The sequence below is a fragment of the Eleutherodactylus coqui genome, chromosome 3 (genome assembly GCF_035609145.1).
Source record: "Eleutherodactylus coqui strain aEleCoq1 chromosome 3, aEleCoq1.hap1, whole genome shotgun sequence".
Classification (NCBI taxonomy): Eukaryota; Metazoa; Chordata; class Amphibia; order Anura; family Eleutherodactylidae; genus Eleutherodactylus; species Eleutherodactylus coqui.
Window position 1 is genome coordinate 160,041,241 of NC_089839.1, and position 21,598 is coordinate 160,062,838.

A 21,598-nucleotide genomic window follows, 5' to 3' on the forward strand; every position below is an offset into this window, starting at 1 on the left:
TACAAGACAGAGAGAGAGAGAAAAAGATACAAGACAGAGAGAGAGAGAGAGAGAAAAAAAGATACAAGACAGAGAGAGAGAGAGAGAAAAAGATACAAGACAGAGAGAGAGAGAGAGAGAGAGAGAGAGAGAGAGAAAGATACAAGACAGAGAGAGAGAGAGAGAGAAAAAGATACAAGACATGGGGAGAGAGGGAGAGAAAAAGATACAAGACATGGGGAGAGAGGGAGAGAAAAAGATACAAGACATGGGGAGAGAGGGAGAGAAAAAGATACAAGACATGGGGAGAGAGGGAGAGAAAAGATACAAGACATGGGGAGAGAGGGAGAGAAAAAGATACAAGACATGGGGAGAGAAAAAGATACAAGACATGGGGAGAGAGGGAGGGAAAAAGATACAAGACATGGGGAGAGAGGGAGAGAAAAAGATACAAGACATGGGGAGAGAGGGAGAGAAAAAGATACAAGACATGGGGAGAGAGGGAGAGAAAAAGATACAAGACATGGGGAGAGAGGGAGAGAAAAAGATACAAGACATGGGGAGAGAGGGAGAGAAAAAGATACAAGACATGGGGAGAGAGGGAGAGAAAAAGATACAAGACATGGGGAGAGAGGGAGAGAAAAAGATACAAGACATGGGGAGAGAGAGAGAGAGAGAGAGAGAGAGAAAGATACAAGACATGGAGAGGGAGAGGGAGAGAGAGAGAGAGAGAGAAAGATACAAGACAGAGAGAGAGAAAAAGATACAAGACAGAGAGAGAAAAAGATACAAGACAGAGAGAGAAAAAGATACAAGACAGAGAGAGAAAAAGATACAAGACAGAGAGAGAAAAAGATACAAGACAGAGAGAGAGAAAAAGATACAAGACAGAGAGAGAGAGAAAGATACAAGACAGAGAGAGAGAAAGATACAAGACAGAGAGAGAGAGAAAGATACAAGACAGAGAGAGAGAGAGAAAGATACAAGACAGAGAGAGAGAGAGAAAGATACAAGACAGAGAGAGAGAGAAAAAGATACAAGACAGAGAGAGAAAGAGAGAAAGATACAAGAGAGAGAGAGAGAGAAAAAGTTACAAGACATGGAGAGAGAGAGAAAAAGTTACAAGACATAGAGAGAGAGAAAAAGTTACAAGACATGGAGAGAGAGAGAAAGGAGATACAAGATTAGATGGAAAATTTGATAGAATTAGTTTTAATAACACCACAAGCGAATGGACTCTATTATGAGCATAAACTCTTAGAAACTGAAGCATAAAAGTTGATGACATAACTAGTACTGATATTTTTTAAGAACATGATTTAATTCATCAAGACATTCCAGTGATCTTCTGAAGTATCTCTTTGAGACTCACAAGGTAGATAAATCACCTTTGTAATGATAAAGAAAACCCTTCAGTGTATAATGTGGATTTTATCTACTTCTGGGTAATTAAACCTTGATGACTGGAATAGCTGATAATTAATGCATATCAAGTGACTGTGTGAATATAATTTTTTGCGCTGGTCCAACTATCCAGAGAAACACTGATGTGGTGTCTGGGCTAATTTTCAATTCGATACCTGCTTGTCCATCCTTGAAAAACAACGATATGTATGATCATTGTCCTTGGATTTGACCTTTCAGAGACATCAGCAGTAACAAGCTGTAATGTCTCATCCTTTGTTAATGAGAACTGTCACTCTCTGCAGGTGTGGACGATGGTGAGGACATCCCACGAGAGATGCTGATAGGCATTTATGAGCGCATCCGTAAGCGTGAACTCAAGACTAATGAAGATCATGTATCTCAAGTTCAGAAGGTTGAAAAACTTATTGTAGGCAAGAAGCCGGTAAGTTATTGAGAATGGTTTGCACTACCAGTCAGTAGGTTGCAGTACAAAATAAAATGCTACAATGTTTTACTTCCATTATTCTTTTTGATACTGCAAATGGCATATGTTTACAAGAAAAGTCATGGATAATCCTTCATTTACTTTACAAAAATGTTTGACGAGAAGAAAGTATGTCTGTTCAGCTTAACAAAAAAAAAAGCTGACACTAGTAAAAAAAAAAACAGAGATGCCACTGATCACTTTTTGTTTCCCATGTCTGTTCAACACTTGCACTCTCGTTGCCCTCCTGGAAAAAGCCAATCGGTGGCTGCAGCAGTAAAGTGCTGTAATACTAGCATCACTGCTCTGTGATGAGAACCATGATGCCAGAAGTGAGGCATGTGACCACTGTCACCACTGATTGCAATGCTCTTGAATTTTTCAGCCAAAGAATCATTGCTGCCCGCTTGTAAAACTAAATCTGCAGAGCTTAACCCACACATCTATGTCACAGAGGTGTGGGTTAGGTATGAAGCAGGCTCGGGAGCTGTGTTTAAAACAGCTGACGCCCACCACTAACAGCCACAATCTGAGCAAGCTCCAATCATGGCTGTTACACAGCTTATATTCATTTGGTTGATCATCGGCCCCCTCCTTGATGTATTCGCAGGGTGATGATAAATGATGTGGTAACCATGGGCCTAGTAAAAGTTACCAAGGATGCCATGTTTTTCAGCCTGTTTAAGCCCTGCCTGCTTAATAGGTAAATGTTATAAATGGAATATACTGCGCTACTGATGTATTGCAGTATATTATAGAAGAGCTTAAACAATTGCAGGTTCAAGCCCTCTCAGGGCAGTAAAAAAATGTAAAATGAAGTTAATTTAAAAAAAAAAAAATTTAAATAGAAATTTAAAAAAAGCATTCCCTTTTTCCCCACAAAACAGTCTAAACAATATAAATAAAACATAATTGGTATTGCCATGTCTAAAAAAGCAAAACACAAACTATGTAAGTATCACATTATTTATCCCTCATGGTGAACACATTGAATAAAAAGTGATCAAAAAAACATATGTGACTCAAAAAATGATACCAATAGAAACTACAGGAAGTATGAGAAGCTGGAAAAAGTAGGATTATGAGAAGCTAGAAAGGTACCAGAGCCTAAAGAAGAAGTAGAGAGGATGTGGAAAGTGAAGGCCAAAGTGATATGACTGTAGTGGTAGGAGCAATTGGGGCTGTAATTTCTAAGATAGGGGAATGGCTCCAACAAATCCCAGGACCAACATCTGAGCACACCATACAGAGGAGTGTAATACTAGGAACCTTCAGATTCCCAGTCCTGTGGTGGAGGACTCGAGGTTGCGGACGACAAATATCACCCATAGTGGGTGTGAAAAATAATTTTCATATATCGTGAACTAAATCATCACAGGATTTTAGACCTAACAGTTTAATAGTTTTGCACATTTCCAGAGAAGCCCTTTAAAAAAGAACTACGTATTTGAGTCAGTATTATTCATTAAATGGGTTTTCCCACTAAGAATGCTTTCACACAGGGCAGAATTATTCCACATTCTGCTCCAAAACCCATAATTCTTATTGTAAATTTTGATGTGGAACTGCAGGCTGATTTAAGCCACTTCACTTGTGCATGGGAACATGCATATTTTGGGCAGAATCTGGATAAGTAATGTGTAGTAATTCCGCCTGTGTGAAAGCAGCCTAACCATATTGATTATTTATCCATAGAACACAAAGGCCCCTTTGGATTCCCAAGTATAATTCTTTCCTCACAAGCACATCTACAGGAATATTGAAAAAGCTGAGCGCTCCTACTCCAACTTACCTCCCATAAAGTTGTATGGTGCAGCAGCTTGCAGGCTTATCCATGGCTCCATACAACTTTCTCACTGTCCTAGTGGTAGATCTCCCATTTGTCACCTATCTACATGATAGGTGATAATTAGTGGTAGTAAGAATTCCCCAAATCTGTAGTATCTTTGCTCCAACTGTTTGTTAGCCGGTCCTTCAGAGAGTCCTTGGCTATCAATGTATGTGGTTTCTTGTAATATTCATATTATGTGTTGTGGCACATCTTGTATACTCTTTTAAATGTAACTTTGTATTTATTATTGATGATTCAGTTCTCCTTTTAGACATTTTGGAGAGATGCCAATTATGAAACCAAGGTATAAATCCCAGCAACAAATCCGTTACCCGGATAAATCAGTCCATTTTGGTGTTATTACAATAGACTTTGTTGTCTTGGTGTTTTTATTTCTATGTGTTGGAACAGATTTTATGATCTGTGTAATAAATGACATCATCTGCATCTCTACATATTATAAGAGGATAATTTGTTTTATTGCTTCCTGCCTATTAGTGCCCTCTGAAATGTCAGTGTTACTGCGATGACCTCATCCCGCAGGCCCTGACTTTTGAATTGACTTACAGTATTAATATCACAAAGCCAAGGATGATGGTTATTTTATAAGATCCCTGGAAATATCATTCCATGGCCTTGCATCACCAATTCATAGCAATAACTTCCCAGTGGGACTCATCAAATCTCATAATGAAACCTTTAGCTCATAAACTGGACTGCAGTACATTGAAACATGTTACTTTTTCACGTGTTAAAAGTTTTGAGATTAAAATGTGTAAAAAGTTCTTGTCTAATTCTTCATGATGCATGTTGGAGTTTTTCATAGCCCGGTTATGTTGTCACTGCACTTCCTTTTGTTTTTCATGTGTTTTTATATTGCTAATGACTTTGTGTGTATTTTTACTGTAGATCGGATCCCTACACCATGGACTTGGCTGTGTAGGTATTCGTTTTGTTAACACTTTTTAGCTAATTTCTAATAGAAGCCATCTAATGTCTACATTTTTTTCTTCACTCCTCTTAGGGTCTGAAATGTGGCCTATTTAAAAATATGCTTCAGTACTTAAATGTTTTTCTTTTCCAAAAATTGTCTAATGGCACATTCTTAGGAAATGTCATAAAATATTTGATCAGTGGGTTCTGGACACTAATTCCCAGGCCAGTCGTAGATGCCAACAGAGAGCAGTCGGTGCATTTATGGTCACTCTTCATTAAAAGTAATTGGAAATACAGAAAGATCCAGATTGTCCTCTGAAGTAGTTAGGGACTCTGCAGCCAATTACTCACCAACCCGTGTTGCCCATACACATTTTTTTCATGAAGGAGCAACTTACGTTGATCTCTGTGTACACAGCATGTGTGGTTCTTCCATGTAAAGAGCTGCATTTATTGAGTTCTGTGTGCATGGTTTGTCCATAGAGTAAGCTGTATAGTGTTAAATTTAGTGTTCAGCATGCAGAAACTTGTAAAGGACTCCTTTGGAAGGAACATCTGACATGGGAGAGGGGGAAGAAGCAGCTGCCAGACACCTCTGGCGGTGGCTTATCTCCCTTGAGAACAAAGTCTTGGGCATGTTGTAATCTAGCCTCCCAACCTTTCTTTCCCTCAACTTTTGCCATCTGAGGAGAATCTAGACACTGTCATACAGATTAGATAGTTAGCCAATCCCACCAAAATCATCATGTTGGACTATCAGTGGCATACACTGATATATTCCAGATACAATAGTGCAGACCAGTTAGGATAAATAATGCTCAGGTTCTGGTACAACAGTGTCCCTAAAGAGATTGTTCAGAATACATATTGATAGCCTAATAGTAGGGTATCCCATCAGTGTCCAGTAGATGGGGATATGACTGCTGAGACCCCCAGTAATCATTACAACAAAGTAGCAGCAGTGATAGAAAAATGTTGTGCCATTAGAGTTCCTGCTCAGCATTTTTTTTAAAGGCCACATAGTGGACCAGTTAGAGTCCAAAAGAGCATAACCTACAAGAGAAAAAAAGTGTAGCATCACTTTTCCAGCAGTTAGATCCCCACCAATTGGCTATTGATTAACCCTTTAACTGCTGCAATTTACATTGATTGTGGCATGTAAGGGGTTAAGAGCGGGGATCGATGTTCTCATTGATCCCCACCATTGCAGCAGAAGGCCAGCTATAAGTCATAGCCGGCGCACGCTGCAGGATGGCACGGGCTCACTTCTGAGTATGCCCATGTCTTCTAAAATGTGTCTCATGTTTCTATCTGCTCGTATTCCTGAGAAACATTTAGGAGACCTTAGAACTTGAATGCACCTTGTATAGCTTTCAGTGTTTTTGCTGATTAAAACCCCATTTATTTATCAAAGCTTGGGATGTTTTTTATTGGATTGGTATTGGATGTATTTATGTTTGTTATTTGTAAATATATTATGTATGTCAGCAGTGACTATATTACTCCTCATGTCTGTCAAACATCACTGGATATTTTTCTATACTCCATCTATTAATGTGTTTGTTTACATGCAGTTTAAATAGATTCGGGTCTATTTTTCCACTGTCTGAGGAGCATTATACTATTAAAGTAACCCCTCCAAATTCAGGAGACCATTCTGTCCCAGGGCTAGAGGGATGGGTAAGAGGGTAAATTACCTGCTGTAGTCCTCTACCATCCCTCTAATTGGCCGCTTCCAGGTCCTGTTTTTGGTTGTCCAAAATGTCTGACGCAATCAGTGTGCATTAGGTAGTTAGAAAATCATCTGTGGTGTTCACATCCAGCCTGTCTTCAGGGAGCGGGATGCAGATGAAACACTAGTATCAGCTGAATCCCGCTGTGAATTCCTGATAAGGCTGATTGCTGATTTTCCAGCATGCTGAAAGATGACGATGAGCGACTGCTTAACGAAAACTGCACGATGTCAGTGCAGTTAGACATAACGATTATCACTCAAAAGACGGCTTTGAGCGATTTTTGAGTGAAAATCGTTGTGCCTAAAAGGGCCTTTAGATGGTATGCATCAGGAGTGGTTTGTCTGTGCTGACAGATTATTCAGGATATTCACCGATTCCCTGTGGTCACCATTCCAGATACAGTACAGTGATTAGTGAATTTACCTAATCCTAAAGTTTTTGTTTTTCTTTCTGAACCCCCAGGTATCAATAAATCAATTTTTGAGCCCTCCCTCCCCACAAGAACCGCAGGCCAATATTCTGTTTGTGGCAATCATTGGTCACCTTAAATTAGATTATTGGGTCATTCTTATAGCCCCTGGCTGAATTGATCATGCATTTCTTAATCATGCACTCCTATCTCTTGCACATACACCTTAGTCTTGGATCCTGACAGCCTGATATTAAATCTTTACTTGTCTACCTCCAGGTACTTTCCTTACCACATCGAAGACTGGTCTGCTATTGTCGTCTGTTTGAAGTCCCCGATCCAAACAAACCTCAAAAACTTGGTTTACATCAGAGAGAAATCTTCCTGTTTAATGACCTGCTAGTGGTGAGTATTGGGTTAAGTGGCGTCTAGCACAGTCTATCACAGGAAATGACAGGTTAGTCAGGATATTTTACAGTTTGCCAGTAGTGCTCAGGAGGAGATGTGCTTGCTCCTAGTTTCTTGCATGATGGATAGAAGAGGTAGCGTACTCGCATGACAAATAATTTGTACAGCTTGCAGCATTCCAAAACTGTTAAAAGTTTTATCACTATAAATTTGCTGCTTTCATCCGTTCCCAAAAAATAGATTTCGAGATCAAAGAGATGAGTCTTCTCCTTAATCTATACACTTATGAAAGGCTCGTGCTTCCGGCATTATGAATGCAGCTTTGTAAAGCGGCAGATAAATAGGAGAAGCCGGATTCTCTGCGTCAGACAATGTTTGGGTATTATACAACTCATTTACTTGCATTTAATAGAACAACCAAATCATTAGACATTGCATAATGACCTACTGTAGGTTCAAAAAAGCTGCAAGTTCAACCCTTCGGGGACCTTTCATGAAAAAGGCTGGAAGTTAACAGACGATCAAAAGACACTGGGAATATCCAGTTTTCTTAGATGCTATTGTAAAATATTTTGTAGTAAAAAGGATTTCCATGCATATAAATGGTTGTCCAGTCTTTGGGATAAGTCATCACTGGGGTCTGACCTCAATAAGCTCCACTTAAGGGTTCATTCAGACTAACGTAATTTACGCGCTGCAAGCAGTGCAAAAAGATCGCTGCTGACCGCGCTGTAAAGATCGCGTGAACGGGCTGCTTCCAGCTACTGCGCACTATGGCAACTGCGCACTATACAGCTCCTATTAGGAGTCAATGGAAAGTCTTACACAGCAAAGATAGGACAGGTCCTATTTTTTGTGCGCACCACAGAGCTACATGCAACCTGCACTGTTAGATGCACGCCTAACATTCTCTCATGTGAATGCTTCTATAGGAACCTGTTGGTTCCTAATAGAAGCGCATTCTGTGCACTGCTAGCAGCATGAAAATTACGTTAGTCTGAACGAGCCCTAAGGCTGCTTTCACATGGGCGACAAAAATGCATGATTTTCGAAGGGTGCTACAGTGCAAGAAATCGCATGTATGTGAAGCCCATGCTTTCCAATGGGTTTCTTCACATTTGCGATGTTTTCTCTGATATCTTGCAAGAAAAAAAAATGCGGCATGCTCAATATTTGAACAATTTGCGATTTTCTGTAGCCCATGTTTCCCTATGAAGCCTCCTTGTTTATCGCATGGCATCTCGTGAACTAGTGATTTTCGTGAGATGTGATACATTTCCCTACCTCTAGAATAAGCCCTAGCTGCATATTCAGAAAAAAAAGGGGGAATACTTAGCAGGCTCGGTCCGGGGGTCCTCCCACTGCTCTCCAGAGCTCTGCTGTGCATCCTGCTGTCCTCGTTCACCCACAGAAAATCACTTCCTCGTTGCGGGTTTTAAAAAAACGCATCCAGGAAGCAATGGCTTTTATTGGTTCATCCAGCGCTACTCAGCCAATCAATGCAGCGCTCAATGAGACAAAGCAAAGGCTGTGATTGGTTCATTCAGCTCTGCATTGATTGGCTGAGCAGAGTTTGAAGAACCAATCACGTTGTGGAGACGGGATTTATGAATTGGCTGAGCCATGGCATTAGTTCATCAAGCGCTGCATTAGTTGGTTCATCCAGCGCTACTCAGCCAATGAATGCAGCGCTCGATGGACCGATGCGAGGGTTGTGATTTGAAGAACAATTCACGTTGTGGAGGCGGGATTTGAATTGGCCAATCAATGCTGCGGCTCAGCCAATTCATAAATCCCACTTCACAACATGATTGGCTGAGCAGAGTTTGAAGGACCAATCACAGCCCTTGCTTTGGCTTATCGAGCGCTGCATTAATTGGCTGAGTAGCGCTGGATTAACCAATCAGAGCCATCGCTTCCTGGAAGCAGGATTTTTGAATCCTGCAACCAGGAAGTGATCTTCTGTGGGCGAACGAGGACTGCAGCTGGGAATGCGGCTAGGGCTTATTTGAGGGGTAAGGCGTAACCTTCTCACGATAAAGTCGTGTGAGTTTATCACATGATTTTATCGCGGGCAGCAGCGATGCAATTTTTCCACAGGAATATGCATTGCTACAAAATTGCGGGGACAAACCTGTGATCTCGCTGTGATTTTGTAGCGACGATATCGCTGTCGCCTGTGTGAAAGAGGCCCAGCAACAGAATGAAGGGTCTCTACATCACTTGCTGGAGCTCCATAACCTCAACACTATTATTCTAGGCACAGAAGTTCATCTTTGCATTCGAGTCAATGAGGCTGAGCTGTGATACTAAGCACAGCCACATACATGGATGCACCTGGGCCAACAGAGAAGGAGCCAGAACTCTCAAGCCGGTGTGTGGTTATACTGGTCATTGAGTTCCTGTGATCGGTATTCCACAGAATAACCCTTAAATTGCTTAGACTCATGTAGGTTTCTATGACCGTTATCTGTATAAGCAATCCTGTCTATCGTTACATTTTTCCCATGCTCTTTAAAAATTGAGCCAATTTTTTGTTATTGAAGATCCTCCAAAGTTGCTTCAAACACTAAATGTTCAATTATTAACTACATTCCAGGTAACAAAAATCTTCCAGAAGAAGAAAAATTCTGTAACCTACAGCTTCCGGCAGTCCTTCTCCCTCTATGGAATGCAAGTTATGTTGTTTGAAAATCAGTGTAAGTTTCCCTTTCACTCTTGTGGGCTGTATATGGGGACATAGTTTAGAGTAATATCCGTGTCCCTCTCGTCCAGGGGCTGTCTAGTGGTGTGACTCAGACCTGTTCACTTGAATGTGGTCAAGGCGCAAAAAAGCAGTTACAGCCCGTGGACATAAATGCAGCTGCTTCTGCAAAAAAAACACTCTTTTTATACTTGCATACAACCTATTTAATCTGTCATTTATTATTCCATTATAAGCCATACTTGTAGTAATTGATGCGAATGACACCTCGAATTCTGTCACTTATCTGAATCATACTATGTGAACAATGCTTGAAGTATTTTCCCAAAATTAACTTTTATAGGTGTAAAGTTTTGCATTTTTTCCATATAGACTTTAGTGACTATATGCTAACCAATGGACTCTGGTTAACCGCTCTTTACTACTGTCCATCATCCTCCTACATACTGCTATTCATTCTCACAGGGGTTGTCCGAGTTAATTTATCATCTCTAATAAATCTTCCATCCTGCCACCGTGACCTTTGTAATACACTTACTGTCCCTCAAACGTGCCTTGTGACATCACCTAGTGATGCAGGGGCAGTGACCTCCTTTAAACATCTCATGTGGGCTGGGACACAGTAGTCCCACCCATGCTCAGAACGTCACTGCTGAAGTCTCCTTTTGTGGCTGTGACCGCACATGCACAGTCTTCTCCCAGCTGCAGCAACTTTCTCTCTGCTGTGTCAGCTGTATCAGAGTTGACACAGAGCATGCGCCGTCACTGACAAACACTGAGATTATGACGGGTCTGAGCACTCAGTGCAATCGATACTGGCTTTCCTTCGTGCCCGTTCAGTTGCTAAGTTAGTTTCCGCTTCAGCCCCTGTCAGTGCATGGTAGCTGGCATACCCGAATCCTACCCTGTCTCTACTAGATCAGTAAAGTGCTGGACAGAAGGAATGGAAGTGTCGGGCTGTGCAAACTGCGGTGCGCTGACAGGGGCTGCTGCCTTAGACTTAGTAATGTCATTTAAGAAGTGGGTGAGATTTTCTTGCACCTCCTCTGTGCCCCCACAAAGTACAGGTATCATTTACTGCATGTGTGGGAGGGTGACGGGGGGCAAATTTACTCTAGGGGTCAATAAGGGGTACATTCACTGTGCGTGGAAGGGCAAATTTACTATGGGGGCATAGATGGGACACATGCTTTGGGGGACACATTTGCTTTGTGGGGACACAGAAAAGGAGCGTTTGTTTTGGGGGGCAACGATGGGGCACATGTACTTTGGGCATTTACTTTGTGGTGACCTAGAAAAGAGGAAGGCTGTGCTTTTCTAATGTTTTACATGGTTCTACAATGAAACTTACAAACACAGGAGCTGTGAGCAAACATTGTCCGGGGGAAGGGGCTTCACAGAAATGGCGCTCAGCCTGCACAGCTAATCTGCATAGCTCAGTAAACGGACATGCCCCTCTGATCCAGAGCATAAACAATAACAAACGGCTGTCCTGGCATCACTGATTTTTTTCATTTCAATGGATTCCTTAGGTCTATAGAGGCATGGGGACATGTTTTTGCTATGATATATAGAGTAGCAATGCTATGTGGACTGTTCTTATGATATAGTGAGCAGTGTAGCCGGGGTCTGGCGAGCGTAAGGGGTAAATGGTGTTCTCCCAATAAAGTAGGCAATTCTCATACAGCCTGGTGCTCCTGATTAGTATCCATGAGGGAATCCACCATATTTCAGCATGATTGTATTATAAGTGCCCACAAATAGACATTAAAGGTGTTTTTCGTGTGAATTGGAAAAAAAAAAAAGTATATAATTTTATATAATATATAGAACAACATTTGCTTCACTTGGAGCAAACGTTCAGTTTGTTGTCCTAGCCTTATATCTTAACACCCTGGCCAGAGTGGCTTGTTGATTCCCCTTAACCTCGCCAGACCCCGGCTACACTGCTCACTACACCATAAGAACAGTCCACATAGCATCGCTCCTCTGTTTGGGGAGCAGGAAAAGGGAATCCCTGTGGCCAAACTGATCTGTCTCTGGGCAGAACCGAGCAGAGCTGGACGGACCCCATTGACTATAATGGGATCCGTCTGCTTCTCGCCCGACTTTTTGACGGCAGCGCCTTTTTTTCCAGTATCTTGAACCAGATCTGTGACAGAACCTCCGGCCGGATGTAGATGTGAAACTGTAAAAATGTTGTATTGTTTTGGGGGGGTTTTTTTGCTAGTTTTGGACTAAAATAATTATTCCAAAATTTATTAATAAAAATAAAATATTCTTCCAAATATTGGAAATTGTGCTCTTTCTCAACGATAACAGTATATATACCGGTAGTGTTCTCCAGGAAATACAGCAAATAGCATGCAAGGTTATCTGTCAATGTCGTGTACTGTCACTGAAGGTGTTGCATGACAGCAAAAGCTTCTACTTTTGTATTTAATGTCATGTTTGTCTTTGCTATATTATTAGCACCATTGGAAGTGCGTGAGTGCGCTGCCCAGTAACTATAGCATTGTCAGGTGATAAAAGGGACAGTAAAACCCTTGGGCAGCACTGGCAGGTGATCGAACTGTAAGCAAACTGACAGCGGAGGAGGGGGACCTAATAGGAAAATCTAAAGTACTTCTCCTTGGCTTACAGCACCATAACCAGTGTCCATCACAGAACCGGAGTACTTGGCACCTCTTTCCCCCTTCTCACTCTTTGTAGGAAAAGGGTAGCAAGACCACCGTGTCAATTCCCCATTCAGTTCTGTTTGCTCATAATAGTATTACCTTAGTAATGGGGAAAAAGAACTTAAAGGTGTATTCCAGTTAGTGGAGGAAATTATAAGTTTCTACTTCATAGCACTCAGTTATTTCCATTTGCCCTATTGAAACGAATAGAGCCACGTCTACGCATATGCAACAAGCGTCCCATTCGCTTCCACTGCTACATTACGGAAGGAAATAAGGAGAATGAATCCTGCATTGCGAACTGTGGGGGGCACGGGTCCCCTTTTTTCGGGATCAGTGCAGGTCCCAGTGGCCAGACCTCAAACGACCCATCAGGTTTCAGCTATCTTGTGAACCGTTGAAAAATTGTAATATCTTCCACTAATTGGAATACCCCTTTACCTTCACATTGCCTATGGAAGGAAATATGTAGAAGGGATTCTGCATTGCGAAATGGGAAGCACGGGACCCCCGTTTTCGGGATCAGTGCGGGTCCCAGCAATCAGACCCTGACCGGTCTATCCATTTTCACCCATCCGGCAGATTGATAAAAACGTGTAATTTCTCCCACTAATTGGAATACCCCTTTAACCACACTATGCCTATACAGAAGGGAGAATATGGCCTGAAGAGACCCAAAGAAAGGTGGCACGAAAGGATATGGGGGAGGTGGAAAGGGTCCAAGCAAGACTTTTTTTTTTTTTTTTTAAACTTTTGCCCAGAATGCTTTGTTGGACATCAAACCATATTTTACTGTCAGACACTAAATTTGCTATCAGTTAAAACATTTTTTTTTTTTATTTTGGCAAAAATGCGCCATTGTGTGCCTTGCCCTTAGTTTATAGTAATGTAGTTACCAGGCAACTGTTCTTTCAGATCCGGCTTCTAAAGCTCAGATCATAGAGAATGAGATGAATTCTCAAGAAGACAAGTGTGAAAGCTGTAAATTGCTCTGTAAATGTCAATTTACACAACTCTTAAACAACATTATTCACAAAAGCTTCAGCAGGTCACTGCAGTGCGGAGCATTTGTGGAGTCCATTAGGCTGCAAATGCTAAAGCGTGGTGGCAGGCGACATCGAACTCGGTGATGTGATTGTTTAGAACAGTAGCTTCCATACTAAGCCTCTTTTTTTATTATGTGATTGCGGCATTAATCATCGCCTGTCACAAGATTTATTTAGATTCTCATGTATATTCCTCTCTATGCTTAGAATCCACAAAGTGTATGGGCAGCTATTATGTATTTATTACCTGTGACCTTGTGCAGAAACCGAAATAACTCAGCTTTATTTAGTGCCATACAGAGTCCCTGGTATTTCGGATAGAGAATTATATCTCACTGACAGTTTACTCAAGAGAATAGTAAATATTTTTCTCCCTTTCGACAGATCGCTCTTTTGGGATCCTGAAGTTATAGATGATACTGTAAGCCGTCATTATACAACATCTGCTACCCCTTGGGCCTACATGACAGATTTATGGGTATCAGATAATATATGATCATCAGCCAGGAATTAATATCATGCTATAAAGGAACACTAATGTGCGTAGAAATAACATTTCTTATGCTTGAAGGAAAACTGTTACCTTGTAATCCTAAAAATAAAAGCAGATGCCATTAGCTGCCGGCTCTCCAGAAACTCCATGAATCAGACAAGGCAGATTCATTTTTTCTCTCTTCAGTTTGTTGGGAACTGTCAGCTGTAATCAGTGGAGAAAACGGGGAGCATATAGAATATGGCGTCCTTTCTTAGTTCTGAATTCAGGAAGACATTTGGCAAAGATTATTTAAAGTACTAGTACATCAAAAGTGCAAATATATATATGTTGCCTGGAAAAAACTAACAAGTTGTTGAAATTATAAACTATGGGCATTACTTTTGGACAGACTAAGAGAACTTTAAATGCAGCTCCTAAAGCAATGCGTGAAGGCGATGCTTTTAGAGAGAACTAGTAATTATTAGAACATTCTAGTCCCACCGTTTCTGGTGACACACACACACACACACACACACACACACACACACACACACACACACACACTAGCTTGATTACCACACAAGACAAACACAGCTTGGCTCCTCTTACAGCAGTGACCTCACCACAGGTCCTTCAGCCCACCGGATCTCTGTGGTGGGGGTAGGTCAGTGTGTTCTGTCAGGACTGCTGAGTTGTGTCTGACATAATAGCAGCTTAGTTGTAGTCTCATTTTGTTATTTTTGTCCTCCCCTTTTCAAGAGCCCTAACTATGTTGTTCTTCTGTTGGTCAGACTCTGTTTTATATATGTTTTAGGACCTTCAATGACATCACCAGGGGTGGAGCATAAGCATCACACACATACAGACAAGTGGTCGTTAGTAGTTTGATAAAGAGCATATAGAAGCATTTTTGAAGCCCCTTCTAATACTTTAAAAATACTGACACACAGATTTATTGGTGTTGACACATAAAGGTAATGGAAGGCAAGAACATACACAATGACTTAAGGGGTACAAAGGATGCTGTCGCACCTGTAAATCCAAGAGATAATGACACTGTATTAGGACTTTTTCACATGACCTTATTTGCGCATGTTTTTGAGCAGAGAATAGAACCCATTGATGTCAATGGATTCGTTCTCAGGAGCGTGTTTTACGTAAAAAAAAGGGGCTGCTCTGTTTGTAGAAACCCCTCTATTAGAAACAGCATTGCAGAACTGTAGTGTTTTGCTGTAAAATGCATGGCGTTTTTTTTGTGCAATTATCATGCAAATCAGAAACCCGCTCAAAGCATCGGGTAGAAACCCAGCGGTAGGCCAGATTCTCATGAACGTATTTGCATAGCATATTACACTGAAAAATTTATGTGTGCATTAATTTATGCATGCATCTTCTCTCTCTATCTCTCTCCTCTGCTAACTTTCCAGAATAAACTTGGCTTGTTAGTACTCACACTTAGGACGTTTTAGCTTCCCACCGCACTGGCTGTGGTAAATATTCTCCTTGTTCCTCCCTGGTCTCTATCTCTGGGACTTGTTTGCTAGGAAACCTCCAGGACAAGACTTACTAAACTGCGCCCACTCACTCCTTTTGTACTGTTACTCTAGCCCAGCCCACAAGTGATAACCACCAATAACAGGCCAGCTGTACCTGGTTAACCACCCCCCTGACTTTTGCTAGGTAACCTGTACTCACCAGGGACTGGAGAAACTTGCTAGAATACACATTACAGTGGAAACATATGCAGATATACACAATAAACTATAACCATAACTTTTTACACCTGTTATGCATCACGTTAGGACCTCATTGAAAGAATACAGTTAACACCAAAAGTGCTGGAGTAACTAACTCTGAGGTACTAGACAACTGATCAGTCATGGTCCCAAGCAACGGACCTGAGATGATCAACTGTTGATGAGCCACCCGAGGGATAGGTCATCAATAGTATTTTCCCCTAAATTTTTCTTATTTTTTTACAGTTGAAGCTTTACTACTCTTAGCTCATGAACACAATATATTGTAGCACTGCTGGATTCGTATATATTTATATTTATAGATATTAGTATTCATAAAATATCATATTTGCGTTTAAGCCTTATTAAAAAGAAATGGGTAGAGATTGTATTCGCAGCATTCTCCTTTGATTGTTGTTCCGCTTAGGAGATAAATATTACATTACAGATATGGTGCTTCACTGCATGCTGTATTTCTGCACTTATTCATTCATTGATTACTACCTTTTGTTCATTTCAGACTACCCAAATGGCATCCGACTCACATCAGCAATTCCAGGAGCAGATATTAAAGTACTCATAAACTTCAATGCACCAAATCCTCAAGATCGCAAGAAGTTTACAGACGACTTGAGAGAGTCCATTGCAGAAGTTCAAGAAATGGAAAAGTACAGAATAGAGTGTAAGTACAAAGGTATATATATAAAATATACAATATGGATTTAACTTTGAAAATTCATCTTCCTGAAATAAGGATCACGGTCCTTGGATTGAATGATAACTGGAAGACCATACAGTTCAGTTTTCAGAATACAGGAACAAGGCTTGCCATCCTAGAAAAGTAAATATTTTAGATTGTTTTTGCTCATTCCACATTTGCAAATTGTCTGAACAATGTGAATGTTGTTCAAGCAGCAGGAGACATGTCATAATTTACTTAAAACGCCCTATTCCGTAGGACAGGGTTATACCAGTAGATCTGTTGCACTGTAGCAGAAGTCCTTAACCTTGGCTCATAACCACATTAACCAAGAATGTAAAAGATATGGCCAAGTGATTAGGTCTTGTATCGTGGTCACCATCAGTGATCTGATTTTGTAATACCATGACAAATGGGGCTACTAATGTAATGCCATGATACATGGGGCTACTAATGTAGAGCCGATTATTGGGGAGTCACATGCAGCAGATTCAAAGGCCTCATAATGGATGTTGATCAACCCATTTTGAAGATTGTACTTCCAAACAGGTTTATCAAAATCCAAACTGTTGGATCAACACATCTTTTTGTGTGTTTTGGTTTTTTTTTGACTGTCAAGTATATTAAAAAAAATCTTAATTTGATGTATTTTTCACTCTGACCATTAGGGCTAATAATAAATTGAGAGTTCCTGTAGACTAGAGATGATTCATTAACCTATATGTGAGAGTGTTGTGGGTATGAACTGTGACTTGTGCACAGGTCATTATTATGCAGAGAGGGGAAGAAGGAGAACTGTAACCATCCCATATAGCATTTTGAGACGCCATGCAATACCCTAATACCCTGTGGTGTACATCTAGTTGGTCAGGGGTTCATATTACAGGAAGACAATGATCCAAAACATACTTCTAGGTTATGTCAGAACAGCTTAAGAAGACAATAAGAAACTGGTAGGCTTCAAAGAATGGAACGGCCTGCACAGTCACCAGACTTAAACTCCATTAAGCTTGTTTAGGATGATCTTGGCAGAAGGATAAAAACAAAGCAACCTACAAGTGCAGCACATTTGTGGGAACTTCTGCAACAATGTTGGGAAGAAATTTATGAGCAATATCTGAATGCAGTTGTAGAAAGAATGCCTGGGTTGTGTAAAACTGTTACACAGCCAGATGTGGCTACTTTGTTTCACCAAGTAAAATCTAGATTTTTGACTCTTCAAAGTTTAATCCATTATTTGTATTCATCTGAACTTGTTTGTTCTATGCTTTCATTTCAAAGTACATTTGAGACATTAAACTGTGTAAATATCAATAACAAAAATGAAAAAATGTAGGTGTTCTAAAACCTTACACCGGTAGTGTGATATATATACCTTATTGTTCTGACTTTAAGGCCCAATGTCCACTTGCACGCACAGCTTCCACTGCTGAATCCCGCAGCGGAATCCAGCTATGCCCGCGGACATTGGGAGAAAAAAAGGTTTTCTTACCTCTCCGACTCCAGCGTGAATCTCCTCTGTGCTGGCCAGATCTTCTTTCTTCAGTACGGCGGATGCGTCCGGACATGCCGGCGACGTGTCGGTCGCATGCGTAGTTTTTTTTTTTTTTATGTCCTGCTTTCCCGCATATATGCGGCACAGCCACGATGACAGCTGTGGCTGTGCCGTGGATATGACTGCTTCCATTGACTTGAATGGAAGCCATCCCGCAGGATTCACTGACAAAATGGAGCATGCTGTGATCTCTTCCCGTGCGTGCAATCCGAGAAAATCATATCCGCTTGCTCTAAATTGCCCTGTGGATGCTAATGCATCCCTATGGGCTTCTTCTTTTATAATTAAAATGTGCATGTGGACATTGGGCTTAAGACACACTATTCATCTGCAGGAAATGAAGATCAAATGTCAGTGTGTCTTTAAACAGAGTTTTTTTTGTCTTCTGTTAGGTAAGGTGGGGTGGAGGGGGGGGGGTGCAAGAGGAGTTTATGGCTGTGAATTAGTCCGGAGCATCTTCTCAGAGTTTTCTCTGTGTCCCCAGGGGTCAGCTGCCTAGTGTGTTGGCTGGAGCCGTGTGGGAGGGCGTCAGGAAGGATTCACTACTGCTCCGAAGTTCACAGGAGTCTTCAGATGGAAAGTTGTAAACTCTCTAGGAGATGATGAGGCCGTACAATGGCTGGGGGATGAAGGGGTAACCAGGGGTCTCTCTGCACAGAAATTCTGATTTATGGTCTTGTGTCCTGCTCTTAGCTGAAGCAGCATCTTACCAGAGTTTACAGTCTCAGTACTGTCATCTCCAGGACCGCTGGGTTCTAGGGGCTTGGAGTGTAGTATAAACAGAGATGGGCTCTGCTCTCTGTTAATCGAACAGCCCTCCTAGATTAGCACATTTGCCTGCCTATGTAATAATACGAAGCAGTCTTTGTAATAGAGTTAATCTTGACAATATAGTGCTGTTCCCTATCAATAGATAGGCAAAAACAGGTGTAATGTATCAAGATGCAAATACAGCCGCACTCTTCCCCACCCTCAACTTAATGTGTAGCTATACTGTGCATTATAGTAAGTAGCACCCTGTCCTCATGTCAGAAATATGTCAGAAATTGGTTAGAAATATATTTTTCTATATTCCAACTAAATCTTAGTTCTGTCTTGCGCTCTGGTGCATCCTTCTTTCTGAAAAATACGATATATATATTACACGCACTACTGAAAAGTTTTCTCTATAGAACAGTAAGTGATATTTGTGAATATTTTTTTAGCTTGGAGGCCAAGGTAAAATCCATATATATATTTCATTGTAAAAAAAAATCAAGCACCTAGTAGTTTTGCTGTAAAACTCTGCATGCAGTTACATCTCAGGCAGATGTGCAAATGATTAGAATTGTGGCAGTATTGCATGAACAGTCTTGCCACCTGAAACCCTAAATGTGGTTCCACTCTATAAAGGGATTTCAGAGGCTCCTTGTGTGTAGTGACCTCTTCTTCCGCTTGTGAAGAGCTTGATGACTACTAGACGCCTCTACAATGCAATCAAATACATTTTGCCCACTTGATAGTTTGAGAGGGGGCACATTATTGTAATGTAGTGGTTGTATTGTTGAATTGTCCATCACCGGGACCACTCTACCCAGACTGCTAGGAGGTGTTGGGACCAGTGGATGCATGCGTGGACATATACAAGGCGGCCCAGGCTTAGGACTCCCTCAACAGACTACCACTAGAGAGGATCATTTGATCATCCAACAAGCACAAGCAGATCCAACTGTTTCATTGTCCATCATCCAAAGACTGGTGGCGCCATCGTTACAGGCCCCTTTCCAGGTGCTTGGCTAAAGGACATTTGGTCTCACAGCGCCCATTACATGTACTGCCTTTGAAGCCCACCCATCTTTGCTTCCGTTTGCAGTGGTGTCTTGAACAATGAAACTGAGCTGCTACAGTGTGCAACTTGGTTGTCTTCAGACATGTTGAGTTTGGGCACTGACTAAGGCCGAATTCTCATCTGAAGACCCAGGGGTGAGCGCCTCAATCCTACCTTTGCTGTTAAGCCGGCACACTGCCCCCACTGCTGGCGTGATTGCCTTAGTGGCTATTGCATACACCAGTCGGTCACCCCTGGTAGTGGTACGAGGGACAATGACAGCCCAGTGATATGTTCAGGACATCCGGCAGCCACATGTTTTCCTCTCATGGCGGCTTCCAAGAGGCATTTTCCAGCAGTGTAATGCTCGGCCGCACACCGCAACGGTGTGATAGGAATACCTCCACAACATTGCCACATTTCCATGGCTGCCCGCTCACCGGATTTATCACCAATAGAACATATATGGGACCATTTGGGATGCTAACTTCGACAGCCTATGAGTTTGCACAATCTAGAGGCTCAGTTGCAGGAAATGTAGGCCAATATGCCACAGAATACCATACGGAACCCATATGCCCGTCCGTATCACATCCTGTATCTAAGCTAGAGGTGGCCCAATGGGGTAGTAGAGCCTCCCTTCAAGTGTCTAGTTTTCTGCAATAAATTATGCTTTTGTTCTGATATTGTAATTACTTACTACAATGTTTCAATCGCACATATTAAGTTTAAGTCAATTGCGACAACTCCTAGTTGCTTGATTTTTTTATTTTTTTTAATTTTTGACAATGAGGGTATCTTTAACATAAAAACACTAGCTGATGTCTGATGACAGATGCCCTTTAAGGTGAAGCTTTAGCTATAGAGATGAGCGAACGTACTCGTTTCGAGTAATTACTCGATCGAGCACCGCGATTTTCGAGTACTTCAGTACTCGGGTGAAAAGATTCGGGGGGGGCGGGGAGAGGCGTGGCGGCGTGGGGGGTAGCAGCGGGGAACAGGGGGGAGCCCCCTCTCTCTCCCTCTCCCCCCACTCCCCGCTGCAACCCCCCACTCACCCACGGCGCCCCCCGAATCTTTTCGCCCGAGTACGGAAGTACTCGAAAATCGTGGTACTCGGGCGAAAAAGGGGCGTGGTCGAGTACGCTCGCTCCTCTCTATTTAGCTAGGATAATGCTCTTTAAGTTATTTAGTGGTGAAAATCTTGTCCATTTCATATCATTTTAAACTGCTAATCAAAATTTGGTGGCCTCCTCGCACTCTTGACTGTCTAACGATATTGCCAGTGTAAAAAAATATGAAGAGCCAAACAAGGCAAAAGTAAGGGCCCTTCTACACAGTAACGATCATCGTTAGTGAATTGAGGCGGAGCGGAACAGGAATCATTCCAGTTGTCCACCTCCGTTCATAGTAAACAGGTAGTCGTTCAGAAATGAATGACTACCTGTTTACACGGACCAATCCATCATTCCGTTTTTATGCATGCATAAATTGAATCACGAACAAGTGGCAAATAAAACCTCACTCATCGTTCAGTGAGGGCATGGATTTATACTGAACAATAATTGCCCTGTGTAAAAGAACCCTAGTAGATGAGACCCATCAAGATGGGTCAGAAGCCTAGAATGATCCTCGAAAGGTAAAACTGCGACACATGGTTGTCAGCAAATATGTTGTATGTATGTATGGCATTTCAGTGGTTGCAGT

At 41.6% G+C, this 21,598-nt stretch overlaps 1 protein-coding gene across 6 annotated transcripts in view; it reads left to right on the top strand.

The window, feature by feature from the left end:
- Nucleotides 1-21,598, top strand: part of IQSEC1 (IQ motif and Sec7 domain ArfGEF 1) — a 566,448-nt gene that overhangs the window by 527,446 nt on the left and 17,404 nt on the right. For all 6 annotated transcript variants that reach the window (XM_066596453.1, XM_066596449.1, XM_066596450.1 and 3 more), the window contains 5 exons: nucleotides 1,689-1,828; nucleotides 4,611-4,640; nucleotides 7,062-7,187; nucleotides 9,790-9,889; nucleotides 16,350-16,511. In XM_066596453.1, the coding sequence (XP_066452550.1) occupies nucleotides 1,689-1,828; nucleotides 4,611-4,640; nucleotides 7,062-7,187; nucleotides 9,790-9,889; nucleotides 16,350-16,511 (558 nt within the window). The remainder of the gene's footprint in view (nucleotides 1-1,688; nucleotides 1,829-4,610; nucleotides 4,641-7,061; nucleotides 7,188-9,789; nucleotides 9,890-16,349; nucleotides 16,512-21,598) is intronic.